This window comes from Streptopelia decaocto, assembly GCF_964273445.1.
Source record: "Streptopelia decaocto genome assembly, chromosome: Z".
Lineage (NCBI taxonomy): Eukaryota > Metazoa > Chordata > Aves > Columbiformes > Columbidae > Streptopelia > Streptopelia decaocto.
Window position 1 is genome coordinate 31,796,358 of NC_138657.1, and position 19,103 is coordinate 31,815,460.

Consider the following 19,103-nt stretch of genomic DNA (forward strand, 5'->3'; position numbering starts at 1 on the left):
AGGAAAACCTATAAACCTTGCCAGGACTTCAAATTCCCACTCAAAAGCATCCTTTGAAAGTACAAACACTTTCCAGCAGAAAGAGCTGTTAATATTGGCAACCTCACTTTCCCCAGCCTCGTTCTTAGAAACAGCTGGGAAAAATTTTCTAGACCTTAAAAAAAATCAGAAGATGAAGTGCAGAACAGAAGCACACAAAGAATTTGTATGGAAAAGTTTCAGTTTGGCAGAGATGCCAATAACTAGATATAATGAAATTATAGCGCAAAATACCTCAGGAACTGTAGCTATAAGCATCACTTGGAATATAAATTGTTCTTACACTATACCTTTGCAATGAACGGCTATAACACCTTCAGCATTTTCACAAATATTTAGAAATGTTTTAACTATAGTATCACTAGGTGTGCTTCCATCAGCAAAGAAGAGGTCAAAATGCTCAAATCCAGCATCTGTAAATCGTTTGGCATCATACAGCTTTCTGTTGAGGCGTATTATAGTGGTGACCTTGTGTTTCCTGAAGTATGGAAAATAAGCCTCTGGAGCATGGTGGGGATAGTCTATTTAAAAAAAGAAGGGAAAAAAAAAAAAAAAGAAGAGAGTGAGGCTCAAACTGCAGAAATAAATGAAGACTCAGAAAAAATATATTAAAACACTTTCAAAACAGAACTCATGTTCAACACAAAGAAATAGACTAACTGAAAATGGAATTTTAACATAATCACCTAGGTCAGATACAATTAAACCAAGCGTTAAAATTTACTGCCAGGGTTCTTATAAAAGAAAAAGAGCCAAGGAAAAAACACACTGTTTGAGGAATGATTTTTAAAACTTTTTCTTACTGATAACAATCAATTAAGAAAGCAGTGGGCTTGTGTCCCCCACCTCCTGTTTTAGGCATACCATTTTCAATTTTACTTCTTGAATGAGGTCCACTGAAGGCAATGAATTTGTTTGGTATTATCCAGTTAAAATCTCCATTTTCTGCTCTCTGTCAAGAGAAAATGCTTAGTTTATCATTATCCCTGTATTTTCAGGCTTTTCCTAATTGTTTCAAAATACATGCTAGATAGAAGTGATGTACAACTGTTGCCAAAAAAAGTTATGTTATGTTTTTTGTTCCATCAGAAGGATGCCGAATACTCTCAACCTCACTTTTCTTGCCTTTTCTAAATTAAGAGTTTTAGAAAAACACAACTTCCAATTTTTTATAGGTTTCTAAATTATGACCTTGGCCTTATCTCTGTTCACAATTCACATAATGATGTTTTAGATTATAAGAACACTTAATTTTCTCTTTACAGATAACTAGCAGCTTTGCATTTATGAGACTGCATATAGTTAAGAGTTGCAGTCCTTCATTGTCACATTTGTTTCCCATGCCCCAAAGTGAATTTTATAGGCTTAGAGTTTCCCAGCTCTGTTTCCTTCTTTACGTCAAAGAGTGTTATTATACATTTGCCATGTATTCACAGATACATACTTTAATTGCTCTACAGAATTCAGTTAGCCTTGGACTTGTATGCCCTTAGTTTCCTATTAAGACTGCTCAAGAAAATGCACGACCTCTAAACGGTAGCCAAATTCTCACTCCCCAGTCATCTTTCAGGGCTTTACTAATAATGGAAGAAAAGTATTTATTTCCATTTTGCTTTCTGCTCCCATCCCACCACGTTTGAGAGTGACTATTCTTAAATGTGAACTTTAATATCCACTCTCTGACTAAACACCTTTATTTAACAATCAAAGTTTAAAGAGACAAAACAGAAGTGGAACCTAATAGTACAAAAAAAAGCACATACTATTAACAATTCACAAATCAAAAGACTGATACTGAACACTTACTTCATAATGCTCATATTCATTTACATCAAATGTATTGAAATCCAGGAAACCATATTGCAAAGCCTAAAATTCAGAATACAACTATTAACAAAGACAACACCTTTTCAAGGACAGTTTACCACTCTTTTAAGCTACTGAAAGCCCCTTAAATACCTTTCCTACTCTTTCAGAAAGATTTCTTCATAGACAAACAAATCCACTATTTTCTGTCTTCATCGAATCACTACAAAATTCCAGACTATAGAAGCATTCAGTCTTTTTATTACTGCTAGGTGTACAAAATGAAAAAGAGAAAAATAACTGGTAAAATTTATCTATTGAAATGATGAGTACATTCTAAAGTCTACATTCAAACATTGCAAATATTTTTGTGCATGAATGCTATTCACTGTCATTATGATGCTAATATCTTCACTGATTTTAAATTGTTTGCAAACATACAGTCCTAAGCAGCCACCAGCGTGGTCCCTGATGTCCTGTAATTATCCACAACCATTACATTTTATACTGTATAAAAAATGTAAGCATTTGGGTACTGACAGTTTACCGACTTGTGAAGTCAGGAAGCACAAATACAGATAATCCCATATCTACAGGTATTTAAAATACTACGTTCTAATCTCCTCTTTCACTGCATAATCTGCTGTAGTTTTCCTTGCTGTTCACCGGTACTAAGAAGAATAGCAATTCACCACACTTGACATATGAGTAGCTGATGTCAAAACATCCAAAAAAGCTGAAGATCACAGATCTGCAAGAAGCTGTCTTAATCAGTAAAACACCAGTATTCAGCAGAGATACCCATAAAACAAAAGACAGTAATAGGGCAGAGAGCTGCAGAATTCCCCATTTCACTACTCACACCAACTGAAAAGCAAGGATGTAAGTTCCTGTCCTTCAGTGTCGTGGTACTTCACCACTGAATTGCTACAGAACACTAGATTATGATAATTTATAGGCCTTTTTTTTTTTTAAAAAAGCACATCTGCCTTCTAACATTTGTTCTATTTATATTACTAAAGTGAAACGTGAAGTCATTAGCATATGCTGCAAATGCCTAACAAGTACCACTAGCCAATTCAAAACCACTTTCAAAGTCTATATTCAGCCTAAAATGTAATACTGGAAGGCATAAAATAAACCTATCACACAATCCTCAGGGATTAGAGGTGTAAATTACTGTCCTGAAAGATTACATAAATAAAACTCAAAATACTCTCTTTATAATCTTCACAAGTTTATTATATATGTTATCGGTTGACTTCCCTGGCTGCTGGATGTAGGAGTTTTATTACAATTCATAATACATAACAAACCAGGCAACAATCAGAAAATCTGCTGCTGCACAGCTCTAATGGGATCTCAGCTTCCTAAGCCCTTTTTCTGATGGGCAATATTTAGCTGACCTTTTGCGATATGAAAAATATTGTTCTACAGACCTTGTTTATTGCATGAAAACAGTCCAGCAACGTCAGATGAAAACTGCAAGTACCAAAGGAAGCATCCCTGTAAGATATGATGATGAAACCAGTAAAATTATCCCATTTTAATCCAAGTGAAAGCAATTGAAGATACTTCTCTTAAATGCTGTTTAAAATTTCTTCAAGATATAATAACTATTATTACAGTGAAATAATTCTGTCAAATGATTACTTAATTTCCCCCATCTTGCATCTTACAACAGTAACAAAACATAAAATAAGTTATGTTAACAGATGATCCAAGAGTAAGATTACTCCAGTTATAGTTTTGGTATAGCTGACGTTCAATTTCTGACATGAACATTGAAACTGACAAAGAACAGACAACACAAACTCATTGTGGCAAAGGCTAATGCTTAAATTAGTATCATATTCTAACATATACTCTTAGAACATTTTCTTCTGAAGTGAATTTTCAAAGAAGTCAAAATTTTAATACACTTATTTTTTTCTTCAAATTCCATTTAAAAGAAAAAAAGATGCTATGCTCATGCACTCTATGTATATGTGAGCAGCATCTTCTTACTAAAATTGTCAAGATACCCATTTGTGTGGATATATTAAAAGACTTTCCTCAAGATGCACAGAATAGTTTATGCTTAATCGTGAGAAGAAACTGGTTTTCATTAAAAACCCTTCTCTTCAACTACAATTTTAAAAATTCTGCTGATCCAAGAATGTCAGGTTCTTAGTTTGTGACCATTACGAGATTCTGTAAGCAGTGTAGAGCAAGCATTCTACAGGAATACTCCAGTCAAGTAAAAAAAAAAAAAAAAAACCAAAACCAAACAACAAAACAAAACTGAATCTTGGTCAAAGAATATTATGTCTTGGCAGAACACCTTCTTTTGAGACCATGAAGCCCTCATCAGTACAGAATCACTAATGCTTCAAAAAAATTAAAAATATATTATGTTCAAATTACAGCTGAGAGGAGGAAGAACTTCTGAAGAATGTGGATGTCTGCCTCTACAATTTGTTTGCATCTTTTCCTCCCTAATGAATCAGTGTGAAAGGTGGGAAAAAAAAAATGAGCAGGAAAAGGAAATTCAGCCTAAAACGTAACACCAGGGCAGCATATAATAAAATTATCACAAATAACAAAACCCCATTCAGGTAAGAGAAAGGACAGGTAAAGGTGAGATTGTAGTGGGTGTCTGTTAGGCCACCTGACCAGGAAAAACAAGTGGATCTGGCCCCCTGCAAGAGCAGCCCCACATTTGCAAGCCCTGGTCTTCATGGGGAACTTCAACCACTTTGATACCTGTTGGAGGGACAACACAGCAAGACATAAACAATCCAGGAGGTTCCTGCAACAAATTGGTGACAATTTCCTCCTTCAAGTGAGGAGGAAGTCAATGAGGAACAGTGGTCTTCTGGACCTCATACTCACCAACAAGGAGGTGCTCATTTGGGATGTGAAAGTCAAAGGTAGCCTTAGAGGCAGTGACTATGAGATGACGGAGTTCAGGATCCTGAGGGCAGAGAGGAGTGTGAAAAGCACACTGATGACCCTGAAGAGCTTCTTCAAAGATCTGCTTGAAAGAGTCTCGTGAGATAAGGCCCTCAAGGGAAGAGAGTTAATATTCAAGGATCACCCCCTTCAAACTTAAGAGCAGTTCATCCCAACAAATAGAAAGCAGGCAAAAATGCTAGGAGGCCTGCTTGGATGAACGTGGAACTCCTAGCCGAACTCAAACACAAAATGACAGCTGGAAAACAGCTTTGCAGAAAATGACCTGCAGGTCCTGGTGGACACCAAGTTGAACATGAGTTGGCAATGTGTCCTGCAACAGAGAAGGCTAATGGTAGCTTGGATGGCATTGCCAACAGATCCGGTGGTGATGCTTCCCCTCTCCTCAGCACTAGTGAGGCCACACCTGGAGTACTGTGCTGAGTTCTGGGCTCCTCAGTGCAAGAGAGGTATGGTCGTACTAAAGAGAGTCCAATGAAGGGCTGCAAAGATGATGGACTGGAGCATCTCATATAGGAGGAAAGGCTGAGAGAGCTGGGACTGTTCAGCCTAAAGAAGAGAATCCTCAGGGGGTCCTTACCAATCTATATAAATACTTGAAGGGAAGCTGCAAAGAACACAGAACCAGGCTCTTTCCAGTGGTGTTCAGTGACAGGACCAGCGACAATGGGCACAAACTGACACACAGGAGGTTCCCTCTGAACATCAGGAACCATTTTTTCATTCTAAATGTGACTGAGCACTCAACAGGTTGCCCTGACAGGCTGTGGAGTCTCCATCCTTGGAGACATTCAAAAGCCATCTGGACACGATCCTGGGCAACTGGCTCTAGGTGGCCCTGCTTGAGCATGGATGTTGGACCAGATGATCTCTACAGGTCTGTTCCAACCTCACTGTGATTCTGTGATTCTTTAAGTGAAAAAAGAAATTTTTTGCATCTGGCTAACAAAAGTCTGTGTTTTGATAATGGTCCTACGTAGCAACTACCTGACTGACTTTTTATTATTCTGTGGGAAGGTACTCTTTTTTGGAGAAAGGAAGAAAATCTTAAAGGAACAGCATCCAGACCAACATCTTAGCTGATCACTAACATAATCTGAATTCCTCTGTTTGCACCAGGTTTAGTTGCACGCGTAAATGCAAGAAAATGGTAAGGTTTGCAGGTACTTCAGCAGACTGTATTCTTTATTTCTAGAGGGTGGACATGTCTTCAGAAGTCAGCTCTCAGTACGTCTTATTATATAAAACATCTTTGCATTTATTTCAGTAGCGCTCTTGAAGTGATGGTCTGGGAATCTGGGTGTGGTATATGACCTGAGTTAAAAGCTACGATCTCCATCACCCATATACACCTTTATGACACTTAGAAACACAACTTACAGTCTTTGTAGGAAGGACTTTTGTTCTTCTGGGAATATAAAAGTGGAATTCAAAAGTGAGAAATGAGATGATGGAAGTATGGAAATAAAAAGAGGTACTAATACACCATTATACTGTGGCAGTGGTGGTGGGGGGAAGTAATAGAAATTCAAATCATCAAAAGCTCATCTCTTGGCAGGAGAGCTAGAAAACACAAGCAAGCAAGGACTGAATTAATCATCCCAAAACAATATATTTGGAACGTAAACTTGCCTCCTAAAAACTTTTTGGCCATTCTTTTCTTCATGTTGTGGCAGCCAGCGGAACATTAGCTTAGTCCAACTTCTAGAAACTCTTGTTTCAAAGAAATTAGAAAGTTTTTGCTCTATGTGACAGACCGACTTTATTTGCTACATTAAACAGCACAGCATATACCACAAAGAGAAGTCTGTGGTCTAAAACAGCTAGGATTACATTCCCTCAGGGTCAAACAACCACGAACCAACAGTTCTACACATTTCCTCATTGGTAAAAATAAATACTTCAAAGTTATGCTAAATCACATGAGGTTAGCTGGCATTCTTGATGCATAAAAAAGTATTTGCAAGTTGCCTCATACATTCAACAACCAGGAAAAGCAGAGTTCGAGCAGTATTACAAGCCATTTGTGATGAATGACAGATATTTTGATATGTTTAACTATCAACTATTGGCACAAAACCAGATTGCCAAGTGTGAAACAATGTAAATCAAAAAGCTCAGAGTGCATACAAAGCAGCATGGCTCCTTCACCTGCTGCCAGTACACTTTGGTACGAGCTGCTAACACCCCTGTTCAGCAGTCTGCACTTCTAGCTCAACCAGTGAGTATGTCACATGTTAAAACTTCAGAAAAAAAAAAATAGTACTGAAAAATGCTACATTCTTCTTCAAAATATCAAAGTACACAAAGTTCTAACAACTTGCTATTTACCTGAAAGGAAGATATGAAATGCTTCCAGCCAATATAAGCCTGTATACATCTTCTGGGGATTGTCTCAGGTATATTATCTGGTTTTGTGGAAGAAGACAGAAAATAAAATAAAAATATTATTTTAAGATTGATATTAGTAACTTCAAGTCACTTGTTTACTACACAAGGCATAATTAATTATCACAGAGCTCAAAAGTCTTGGGAAAGTATGGCATCAATAACTATGGTATGCAAGTGTGCAACAATAAGACTAACACACACAGTATAAAATGGTCAACATAGAGGAATGTGTATTTTTGAACAAAATTTATAGATTTGTGCAGATGTTGTTCAACCATAGGCTACAGTGAAAAAGCTTCTGTCCGTCTGGATTCTTCCATGTTTCTACTGGACCAGTTTGTAGGTTGTTTTTTTTTTTTAATTAAGCTTTTAAGATGTAAATCAAAACACAAAACCCCACAGTGATATCAGCAGAGCAATGAATCACCTCGTCTACAAAACAATGTGTACATTCAGCAGACAAGATTAAAACAGTAATTCGCGTATGTTTTGATTTTCCTACAGCAGTACATTTGCATTATTCCAAATCCTGTACTTCCTTGTTTGCACTGGTGAGGCAGTAGGCAGTAACTAAATCCAGATGCCTTAAAGGAAAAAAAAAATCTGTAGATTCAGAAGCAAAATCCTAACAACAGAATGAAGTTAACATACTTGAAGCACTAAAGTCAGACTTCCTACTGTCAAAAATACTCAGAAAAGAATTCACAAAGGACCAACTCAAGACAAATATCTATGTGGTCTTCCACATGACATGCCTAATCTCTCTTTGATAGCCTCTAACACTAAGGTCTTATTAAACGATATGGTAAAACCCCTCTTGTATACAAAACGTCTTCCAATACCGACAAACACCATTCCCAGCATAGCCACAAGATAACAACTGTTAGTTACAAGCTGTCATTAACATTCACTAATTTCAAGTTAATACTTTAATGTTGCATTAACTGAGCTTTAACACAGTACAGAAAGTTTTTGTTTTTCATTACTGTTCAATTAAATTAGCTGCATTTCTTATATTAATGTCCTTTTTCCTTAGAGGTGTTTTGAAAGCAAGAATCCTAATGAGTATTAAACAAGCATCCCCTAAAATCCTCAATTTGGCATTTTTGCTTTCTGTTGCTTTTGACACTTTTTTCTTTTAAAAGCTGGCATTGCCTTTTGAATTTCTTTGACGCTGCTGCAAAGCCAGTTTGAACAAATGGCTTAACATACCTTCAACATCCCCTCTCCACAAACACACACATTCTTGTGAGGCAAGAATGGGAAGGGGGACATATGTTGCTAAAACAACCAACCAACCAAACAAACAACAAACAACCAGCTTGAAATATATCCTAAACAGACAGCTAAAACATACATGGCAAGATGACCCCTTTCACTTTTCCTCTGATTCAATTACTGTGTTAGTATTTTCTAAGCATTCTTCCTGTGCAATTAGCAAAACAAAAGAAAAATACACGTCTTGTTTGAGTAGGTAAGTAATGATAACTGCATATTTTGTGCGTGCGTGCTTTCACTGGGGCGTGGTGACTTTTGAATTTATACTTACAAGTATATACCCAGAGTAGAAAAGAGACTTAAAAAGCCCTCAAAATGTCATTGAATAGCTGCTCCTCAGATGCCAGAGTTCATTTTCTATTCTGCAGGCATATTCTTTGCCTGAACTGGATATAAATGTTGTATTACAAGAAATTTCAAGTTGTGTGCTTGAATATAGTTGCACTTTGCCTCTTGCAGCACAGTAAACACATATTGCTAGCAACCATATAAATCTAGCACTGCTTGCTTATCAGAAAAAGAGCCCTGCCCCAGATAAAACTTACAAACCAGAGACATGAAATGGCATTTGCAAACAGAACGTAATTAAACAGCAGAAACAGAGTCTGTAGCCAAAAATGAGTCACCTGGAAAAAACTTGGGATGCAGTGCTGTCAGGCTGGGTCACACACAAAGAGTACAACTTGTATAACAGGCAAATAGAAATGCAGCTAATACTGGCTAATCCTGTAAGTGCATGTAGCTCAGAAAGGCCAAGGATTTCTCTTTCTCTGAGCTTTTACCAGCTTCTTAAAAAAAACAACCTTCAATGCAGAATCATTTGTTTGCAAGTGCAACAGTTGCAATAAGCAAGATTTTTCTATAACATTAAGTGTTATATTAAAATAAGTCTAAATAATGTTACAGTACACTGAAACATGTTGGTTCTTAAGCACAGGTCTAACTTCTGAAATTACATTACCAGTGAAGTTGCTAGAAACATCATTTTAACATACATGCATGTGTGTATGGACCTTCCTTAATGTAGGTATATGAACACTTGTTACATATGAGAATACTTAAAAAGACAATCTGATTTTGACACAAAAATCCAGCGTCTACTACTGTTTAGTACGTACAAAAAGCACATGCCAGAACATTAAATTCTTCAGTGTGGGCAAGATCCTATGCAAAAATATGCAGTACTTCCTGTGCAACGGAAAAAATACACAGTATATTCACTGAAGAAGGAAGCTCTTGGAGTTGTATTTCTCAGAATTTTCTGAAACAAAGAGAGATCCTGCTACACTTCAGCTGTGACACTAATACATACACAGGATACGACACGTGAACAGTTGCGGAGACAGCAGTTGATGAAATGGTCAGATGGTGTTCTCAGTGAAAAGTGGCTTGCAAAAAAAATAGGTTAGTACGAGGATATCTGGACAGCTGCAGTGGTGGGGAGTACTTCAAAAGGGAAGAATGACATTCAGTCTCGACACAGAACAGGAAAGACCATAAACAGATACTTACTTCACATGGAAAGCATCCTGGCAGTGACACAACACAAGAAGCTGTCACAGCCAAAGTGGAGACAGGATCAGTTTCTGCCACAGCTTAAGACCGTAAGAGAGGACCCAGCCTGGATGCAAGCAAGGCCAGAGGGAGGCAGAACATGGGTGAGCCTGGGTTCAGGTTGTGGGTCAGTCAAATTCCAGATATGGAAACAGGTAAGAATGAAGGAGTGAGGGAAGGAGCAGCAAAGTCCAGAGATGGAAGAGCCATCAGGGCAGCAGAGACCACATCTGCATTAGGAAGTAATGGTGCACCAGCAGGAACGCACCTGTAGACCGAGAGCTGGCACTGAAGATCTGACATCTGCACTGTACACTTGGAGCAGCATTTAACCTTCACAGCTAGACCTAGTCTGGTCTTGTGGCCTGAACACACATCAGTCACCTGTTAGGATCACTCCTAAATTCCTCCATAAAGTGAACCAATGTGCAGTGAGCAGGGTTTAAGGAAAAGATTCACTTCAAAAACATTCTGCTGACACAAACTGAAACTGTAACATAGTGTTTATATATATATAAAAAATATATAAGGAGGAGGGCACTGAAGTTTTAAAGATGAACGATTCATTGGAATGATGTGGGTGAACAAAGGACTGAAGCAAGCCAGTAAATGAGAGAGCAAAAGTGACCAGAAAGACCTGTAGTAGAGAGGGTGTTGAGAGGGAGAAGGACTCTCTAAGGCAATAAGCAGAACTGAAGTTTCAGATAAGAAGAGAATGGAAATGTTGATCTGATGAACAGCAAAAAAAAGATATGTCTGTAAATTCATGAGGTACGTACTGGGAGAAGGAGGGGAAATGGGGAAAGACATAACCTCCAGAAATCAGAATATACAACAGCTGAAACTGGCCTGTCCAGGTGCTGATTTTAAGTTACATTTCTGCTGTGCTTTCTAAGACGGCAGAAACTTTTACAAATAAAGTTGTTTTCTTAAGTTAATGCCATGAAAGTAACTAACAAGAAGTATTAAAAAGATGAAAAATATGAAAATTAATTTCAAGCAATTATATTAACTGTTATTTAGCAGACGCAGGCATTTTCTGGGATGGTTTTTGTCCATTCTTGCATATACAAATGGAGAAAAGTCTATTAGAATTCTATGTTGATTTCCCAAGTGGCTCGTTTTGTGCAGCTCAGGCAAATACTTGGAAAAAAAATAAAAAGTGCAGCTTTTAAAAAACCTTAACAATTCAGCAGACCTGAAAGAAATCATCCACAAGCACAGTTGCTTCAGTTTTAGAATTTTCCTACAATCACATTCAAGTGCATATGGGTGTACATATACATCTCCATACACACACAAATAAACATGGAAAAATTCTTAAAATCATTTACCAATATTTTACTTATGTGCCTTCCAGTAAAATTGTTACTATGAGGAACTGACATCTTTCAAGCCAAAATAACACACAGTTTTATCACACCATGTAACTACTTATGTACCACCAATTTCTAAATTTGCTTTCTCTATGCACACACAAAAAAATATCCTACTGAACTTCGAAATACAGCCAGAAATTTGCAATTAGCAGTTGAGGCATTAACATTGCTCTAATCATCCTTTTCATTTCGGACATCTGTTTCTAATTAAGGGACCGCAGGCAGCCCTGCGAATGGTCACGAACCACCCGAGCACTGAGCGCTGGGAAAGGTGCACTTGGGCGTTGCTCCTGCCAACATCGCCGTGCAGCCAAACAGCCGCTGTCACGCTCACGGAATGAAACAGAAGGGTTTGCAGGACTAGGCAACCCAGTCTTTATTTATGAGCACTGAAAATCAACCTTAGAATGAGAGTTCTTTTAGCAAGCCCTGTTATTGTCTGATTCATGTCAGTGTTTTCAGACCAGCCCTGTTTTTTAAACAAAGGTTTCCTAGATAAGTGTTACGATCATGGAAACGGTATTCACAACAGGACGAAAAGGATTCTTGGTAGAAAAGGAAAGGAGGCTCTGGTTGAAAAAAGGATCCTAATCTTTAATATGTGGAACTGCCAAGTGAAATAGTAACACTGCAGGCAAGACAAATCATGTTTGGTAATAATAATCTATGACATAACTTGTTGTTTTTTCAGGAAAATTAAACAGGATATTTAAGTATGCTGTACTGTTAGAAAGTACATCAACTCAAGTCTGTAAAGAGCACTTTAAATCCATGTCCACGATGTGCTTAGCATAAGCAAGCTTATCCACCTGCTCAATGTTAACTGCAAAATCTACGAAGGCTGCTAAATCACACATTTTACCAACCATATTGACTTAAAAGCAAGAGAATAATGAGATAATTAATTTTAAACTGCCTACAAGCAAATTTCATGTGATACAACTATGTTCCAAAAATGTCACTCACCCAAAATAGCCTGAACTGCTGTAAACTGTAAATAATCACAACCCATCCATTCTGAACAAACACAAATAACTACTGTGTGTGACCAGACTCAAACACAAGCTCACATACACAAGTGATTTTGCTATAAATGTATGAAATATTTTGCTCCACTAAAACCTCCATTAGATATACTAGTCAGCTAATATGTTAAATTTTCTAGCAATATTCCTCAGAAGAAAAAGATAAATACAGCAAAATTAAAATAGAAATATATTAGAATAAAAAGCTTCCTGTATGGATTTGTGGTGTACTGAAGAAATGCACATGTGGCCAACGGTCCGTTCATTAGCAGAAACACAGTTGTTAAGAGGATAAAAGCGTCAGAGAGGGAATAAACCACCTGACTCTGGCAACTCTCTTTGTTCATCATAAACACAAGCAAGAAACCTCCAACTACCTCTTAAACAGCAGAGGGGAGATATAAAAAAACCCTGTTACCTCAGCAGGCTGGCCACATTGGTACTTCAGGGCATCTAAAAAAGCAAGCAAGCACTCTAGTGAGGGTCCCCCAAAGAGCAACCCTTCTTCGCCTATGGAGACAAGCTGCCTGGTAAGAACATCGTGAGGAAGAACCTAGTACAAACAGCAGGAAAAGCTGCCGTCATGAAGACTAATCAGGATTTCCCAAATACAACTGCCGAGAAAGTAACCCTTTAGGGGACATGAGCACAGCAAAAGACAAAAAGACTAGAGGTAACTTTTGCTTAGTTTGGAAGGCCAGCACTTGGTCCATCTCATCTCTGCCACTTGCTTGTCAGGCACAAGCACCTCTCACCAAAACGCAGCTGAGGGTAAACACAGCTTACCCACCTGTAATTTGAGCACTTGCCGCAGTTACCCATTTACTGCCACTCAGCCTGGACCACTAAACAAACAGGTCCATCTGCTTTCCCTGGTTTAGCCAGAGATAATTCTGCAAATGCCACGGTAGGAACAGAGCCTTCAGAGAGTTCAACATCACACAGATGAGTGCTAATTGCTTCTGAACCTCCAGCTTCCAGCCAGTATTGGGCCCACAGCCAGGAAGGACACTAACAAACCGAAAATGCAAAAAAACAGTACTATGGATCAGAATGGATGAAGGAAACGCTGCTTACCCTGAAGAAAGAAGATGAGAAAATAGACAAAGTACAGAGATGAGTCCTGGAGAAGGTGACCTGAATTACAGCAGTTCATGGGGCGGTACCCTCGGAGGGTCACCCTCCAAGTACATAATTAGTGCCAGGCCTGAGAAAAAAAACACTAAGTTAATGCAGCCAAGGGGAGAGGGGGGAGCTTGGGAATTGGGTGGACAGGGCACAGAGGGTACATTTTCTTTATTAATATAGAAGGAGCAATGATGGAAGAAGCAGACTTTCCTCACCCACAGCCAAGTCCTGGCGAAAATCAAGAGAAGCCACTGTAGAGATCAACTCAGAAGATCACTGCTGCTTTGGTAGAGTGGTAAGGCCTGAACAGTGCAGACAGCTTCCAAGGAAAAGCAATTTTTCTTTAAAAGGTGAAGAACAAAGGTTTTCTCTTCCCCCCCTCCCTTCTTTCCCCTTACCCCCTCTGCCCGAGTGTAAACATTCAACTCCAACACACTGAATTCTGGCCAACCTTTTTGCGGCTGAACCTGCCAAATTTATGCTAATCTATACAAAAGAATATTAATCCCATTACACAGTGTATCATCTCCAAAAATGAAACAAAATACAGAATTAAAACGGATGGAAGAGGAACAATAAAGGGATTAAGGTCTAAATTGTTAAGATTTACTCTAAAAAATCACATTTTATTCTAAAACCACATATATAACAATGTATTTGAAAACTTTGTTCTTCACTTTTTAGGCCACGTTATACTGAAGAACCCTGTATGTAGCTTGAGTTAGGCTGTGCTGTCACATCAAAGTACACCTGGAAGGAAGCAGCAGATGTGGGAAGGGGAAGAAAGAAGTGTGTAGCCTCGAGAGTTCGGAAACTATCTCCACTGAAGAGGAAAGAAAGACAAGTTAGATGAAAGGGAGAGAGGGAAACATTAAAACACACCAACAGTGAAGAAAAGACTGAGAACAGACTTTGCTTGTAAACCAGAACACTGAACAGCTGCCCTTATGCTTCACCACAGTTAATGAAGATGTTCATAATTGCCTTCGTAGTCAAAATGAGCATATCCCCACATGATACATAGACACACATATATATTCACACAAAAGATGCTGAATGATAAACCATTATAATATATCCCAATTCCTTTAAGCAGAAGTTATATAATGTTCTGTTTAACAATGCAGATTTAGGGTCAAAATGACCTTAAAATGACAAACTTGGAAGTTGCTAACATAAAAATACTGAATGTTTACGAGGACATACAAGTTCCAGAGGACAACTAGTTATATACAGTTCATTATAGTTTTATAGTTAAAATGTGACTGTGTTAAGAAACAAGAGAACAAAACCGGAAAGCACACACACTTACTGCGTCTGTGCTACTCCTGAAAACCTGGCAGCCTGTTATTCCCAACAAGTCACTCAAAGCACCTGCATCTACAGAGCACCTTGCACCCAAAACTATGCTTAAGTTATCAAAGGCCTCACAATACATACAGACAAGCACTGTTTTCATTACTAAATCTTGAGAAGGCTACTTTCCTTTTCTGCTTCTTTGCTCTTCTCACTTGAACTCCTCCAACCTTATGCACTACCATGCAGTTCTTCAACCTAAGGTAAACTGCTGAAATGGGAACCCACCATGAAGCAAAAAAGAAAAAACAAAATCAAAGAGGAAAACACATTCAACCCACAGAAAACAAACCACAGTGGCTACCTACCAGTACACTGTAAGGGAGCAGAAATTAAATTATGATACTCAGTTCAAGCAGCAAACAGCATTACCAACAGGATAGCATCTGATTAACTCAAACTACAGAAAAGCTGCTTAAAGTTTTGACCAATAGCTGGATGAGCCCTTCTTCCTGAAAAAGCAGAGCACTCTGAAGAATTAGGTGGATGCTTAAGCCTACGTATGTTTTAAACAAAGAAGGCCTCTATATATTTCCTTTCAATCAGGAAATATGCCTATAAACGTATATTTATCAGGCAGACTGAACAGATCCTACATCATTGCTCACCCAATAGAGAACAGTCCAATTCTCACTGCAGAAGGCAGAAACATGGAACGTATACATTTGAACACTTCAGCAGGGAATGCTGTAATTAAGCCTGCCTAGTCATGAAAGACCATCAAAGGGCGCCAGGGAAAAAAAGTAAGCCTCAGGGGCACAGCCTTTTTTCTGTAATCTTCCTTCACTGGAATCCCTCCCACATCAATCTGGGAAGAAACTGTACCCTACTTTATAGAAAAAGCAGTACCAAACCAAAGTCTGTTGCATTGGAAAGAAAAACAGTATCTAGCTAGAGCTACCTCACCATCCAGGACTTGAGACTATGCAAGACAGACACATCCCCATTCAAGGAGTGGACTGATACGTAGTGCTTCACTTTGTGGTGAGTCTTTAATGGAAATCACTGAAATATTCAGCCTGTACAATGCGATAACCTAACCACAAGTCTCTGAACTCTGAAAATGACCAGTGGTTTTGACTAGCCTCTTTCTGCCATATGCCAGTTGTCTGCAACTATCCCTCCCATATGCACTGGCTACTCGGTCATGTTCTCATGTCGTATTATACTTCAGCTGGATCTGTCTTAGCATCTGTTCTGTATTCTGCAACTCACACCTCCTTCACTGCAGTTCTCTGGAACAAAAACTGTCCACTCCTCTGTCCAACACAATTGGACTTGTTAACCGCAACGTGGTGGGGCTGCTGGATGATAAGAACTAAGATTCCTGTAAATAACTATGTATATTTTTACATAGTCAACCATAGTATTTTCGTATTAGATTGTTTTGCCATTAGTTAATTTTCCATACAGTGGATTCAGCTAAAAATGTCAGCTGCTGTGCCGCACAATACTACTACATGTATTCAGAACAAAAGTTTAGAGAAAAACAAAACCCGCTTCCTTCCAAATAACAGCTGATAACTGAAGCCAGTCCATTCTTGCTTTCTGGGCCTCCATTATGATCAAGTCACTACTAGCAGTAGTTTTTCTGAAAGCTGCAGCTGTTCCATCAACATAACGCCTTAACTGCAAACAAGTTTACTAAATCATGTTGCCAGTTTCCATGTGGTTTGAGAATGCAAAGGTCTACAGCATCATTTCTAAGCACCCATGTTTCAGAATGACACATTTTGAAATCTAGTTCTTAATTGTAGGCAACAGGGAAACCCTGGGGAGCAGGAAATGGACTTCCTGCATGATGTAGAGAGGCAGCAAGGAGACTGCCAGCATCACAGCAAGTACTGTAAAGACTTGCTGCTAATAAATGACCTAAGGCTACATGAACTTTGACCCTTGAAATCTCCAACATCAAAACCAGCATAGGTTCTCACTTCATTTTATTACTCAGTAAACAAGAGAGATGGTTACAATAAAGGCATGTTGCAAGTCAAAGCAGAGCATGAATACGGTATATCACACATCTCGTTCTGAAGCATTCGGCATTTTATTCCTTGAGCACACTGTTGTGTACCAAACACATGCAGCTGTGATGTAAAGCCCCTCATTTTCCCCTTGGGAGTCAGAGACCTGGCTCAGTACATTTCCATCCACCTTGTATATTCAGAGGCTTGATACCTGCTCTAAGTCTACCACATGATCTCCCTCCTTCTCCTACGTTAACTGAAGATATCACCTTACATTAGAAAAGAAGGAGCTGGGGAAGAAAACATACATTTAAATGTGCACGCAGTGGGAAATGATATACTGTACTTTGTGCAAGATTCTCTATTTTAAAAAATAAAAAAAAGAGTATGTGTGGGTGGAGGAAAGGAAAAACATCAAGAAGCAGTCATTTTTTCTAAATAAAAAGATTAATGAAGTTTGTTTTGTTTTGTTTTTCCAGTGGTGCTCTTATGTCTTAGGAGCACAGATTGCAGTAAAGAGCAAAAAAAACTGAACCATACAACCCCATTCACATACCTGCTAGACTTTAGACTTAGTAAGTGGTACTTTACTATAAAATATTTAGTAGGAAGGGTATTCAAGAGAAATCTTGCTGGTTTAAAAATTACAAACTGATGTAATGTAAAAATTTAAATACTTACTGCGTAGGAGCCTATGAGGAATGCAGCATTTGCTTGTTTTTTCTGATCGAAGCCAGTATAATGAATTATTTTCTTCTTTATCAATGAAAATGACTGTAACAAGAAATGAACAAGATAATGATTTTACATTTTAGACTTTTCGTGCCTTCTTTTATAAAGTTAGAGGAATGCAAGGGTCTGTTCACCTACTTTCAGCCATGTGTATTCAGAAGACCAATTATACTTTGTCCCTCCAAAACTCTGGAAGACTCTATTGCATCTCCACCTAGATTGTTCCAGCATTTTCCCAGTATCCAGCCTAAATAATTTTTGACGCAAATTGCAGTAATCTTTCTTTTTCCTCCTTAAATGCATTTAGTAGTTCTGACTTCAAGCCCTATGTAATGGATAGGTGTTTATAAGAAGTAAATCTAAAGTGGCATTCTCAAAAACATCACAGACATGTTACAGTCACAATAATTTTGAAAAGGGAATTTAGACTTTTTTATTCTTAAAGTAAACCTAACACTAGATAAATCAACTACTAGTTGTTTGTAAGGATCAGAGCCAAGGGAAAATATATGCTTAGACTAAAATATTTTGAGACTATTTCTAAATTTTATCATAAATAACTTCTAAAAATTTCATCTCAGCTTGGCATATAGTTTCTCCAATTATCTTAGAACAGGGATGGAATAGCATTGCCTATACAGATGACACTTATGTATGCGATGGCAGCAAAACTCATCCCGTAACTGGCCCCTGAAACAAATTTTGAAGTGCTTGAAACTGTATACTTTGATCAACTGCTAAGCTATCATAAAATGTCACTATTTAAATAGCAATGTTACTTGCTCTCATACTATTCAATGCACTCAAGATAAATAATCCCCAGATCGCTAGTAGTATGTTCCCGGCAATCCTAACACACCTCTCCAATATCCAACCCAAGATAATAAAAGAGATTATAATATAGACTTGTGTTGTTTCAGAGCATCCTGTAAACAAATATCAGAGAATTTTCTTTCCAGTAAACCTGTTTGCAGCATCAGAGGGACAAAGAGAGCCTGAATTATGCAAACTAATACCAGTGACAGACAAAGAATAAAATATTAAAAAATCTCTGTTAAACTATAATGTTCTGTGTACTTCCCAGTTTTCACAGTTCAGTGGCAGTTTCAAGATCTAAGCAGTTTTGAAGAGGCAAACTGTGATTCACATTAACGCTAATAAGCTTTTTAATCTGCCTAACAGGTTTTATACTCTAACATCTGTTAGAGGTCACCTAACTTGAAGTCATTCATGTTAATTAACTTAGGAACTCTCTGTTTTAAAGACATCATGATCTATCAAGAGTCCAATCCCCAAAATTGCTGAGTGACCCTCAGAGAAGATAATTTTTTAGGAGCTTAACATTACTAACTCAGTGGTGCACCTTCTGGGTCATAAAAGTGGCTTTTCCCTCCTGATCCTCCTTCTTCCCAAATTCACCTTGATAAAATTCAGCATTCATATTCTAAACTTAGCTGGATAAGTAACCCAGGAAAGCACCTAAGCAAAAAAAA

At 38.1% G+C, this 19,103-nt stretch overlaps 1 protein-coding gene across 8 annotated transcripts in view; it reads right to left on the minus strand.

The window, feature by feature from the left end:
- Nucleotides 1–19,103, minus strand: part of CDC14B (cell division cycle 14B) — a 57,108-nt gene that overhangs the window by 26,696 nt on the left and 11,309 nt on the right. For all 8 annotated transcript variants that reach the window (XM_082074923.1, XM_082074928.1, XM_082074927.1 and 5 more), the window contains exons 4-9: nt 17,560–17,652; nt 7,132–7,208; nt 3,285–3,351; nt 1,846–1,908; nt 904–991; nt 330–560 (exon numbers count right to left, since the gene is read on the minus strand). In XM_082074923.1, the coding sequence (XP_081931049.1) occupies nt 330–560; nt 904–991; nt 1,846–1,908; nt 3,285–3,351; nt 7,132–7,208; nt 17,560–17,652 (619 nt within the window). The remainder of the gene's footprint in view (nt 1–329; nt 561–903; nt 992–1,845; nt 1,909–3,284; nt 3,352–7,131; nt 7,209–17,559; nt 17,653–19,103) is intronic.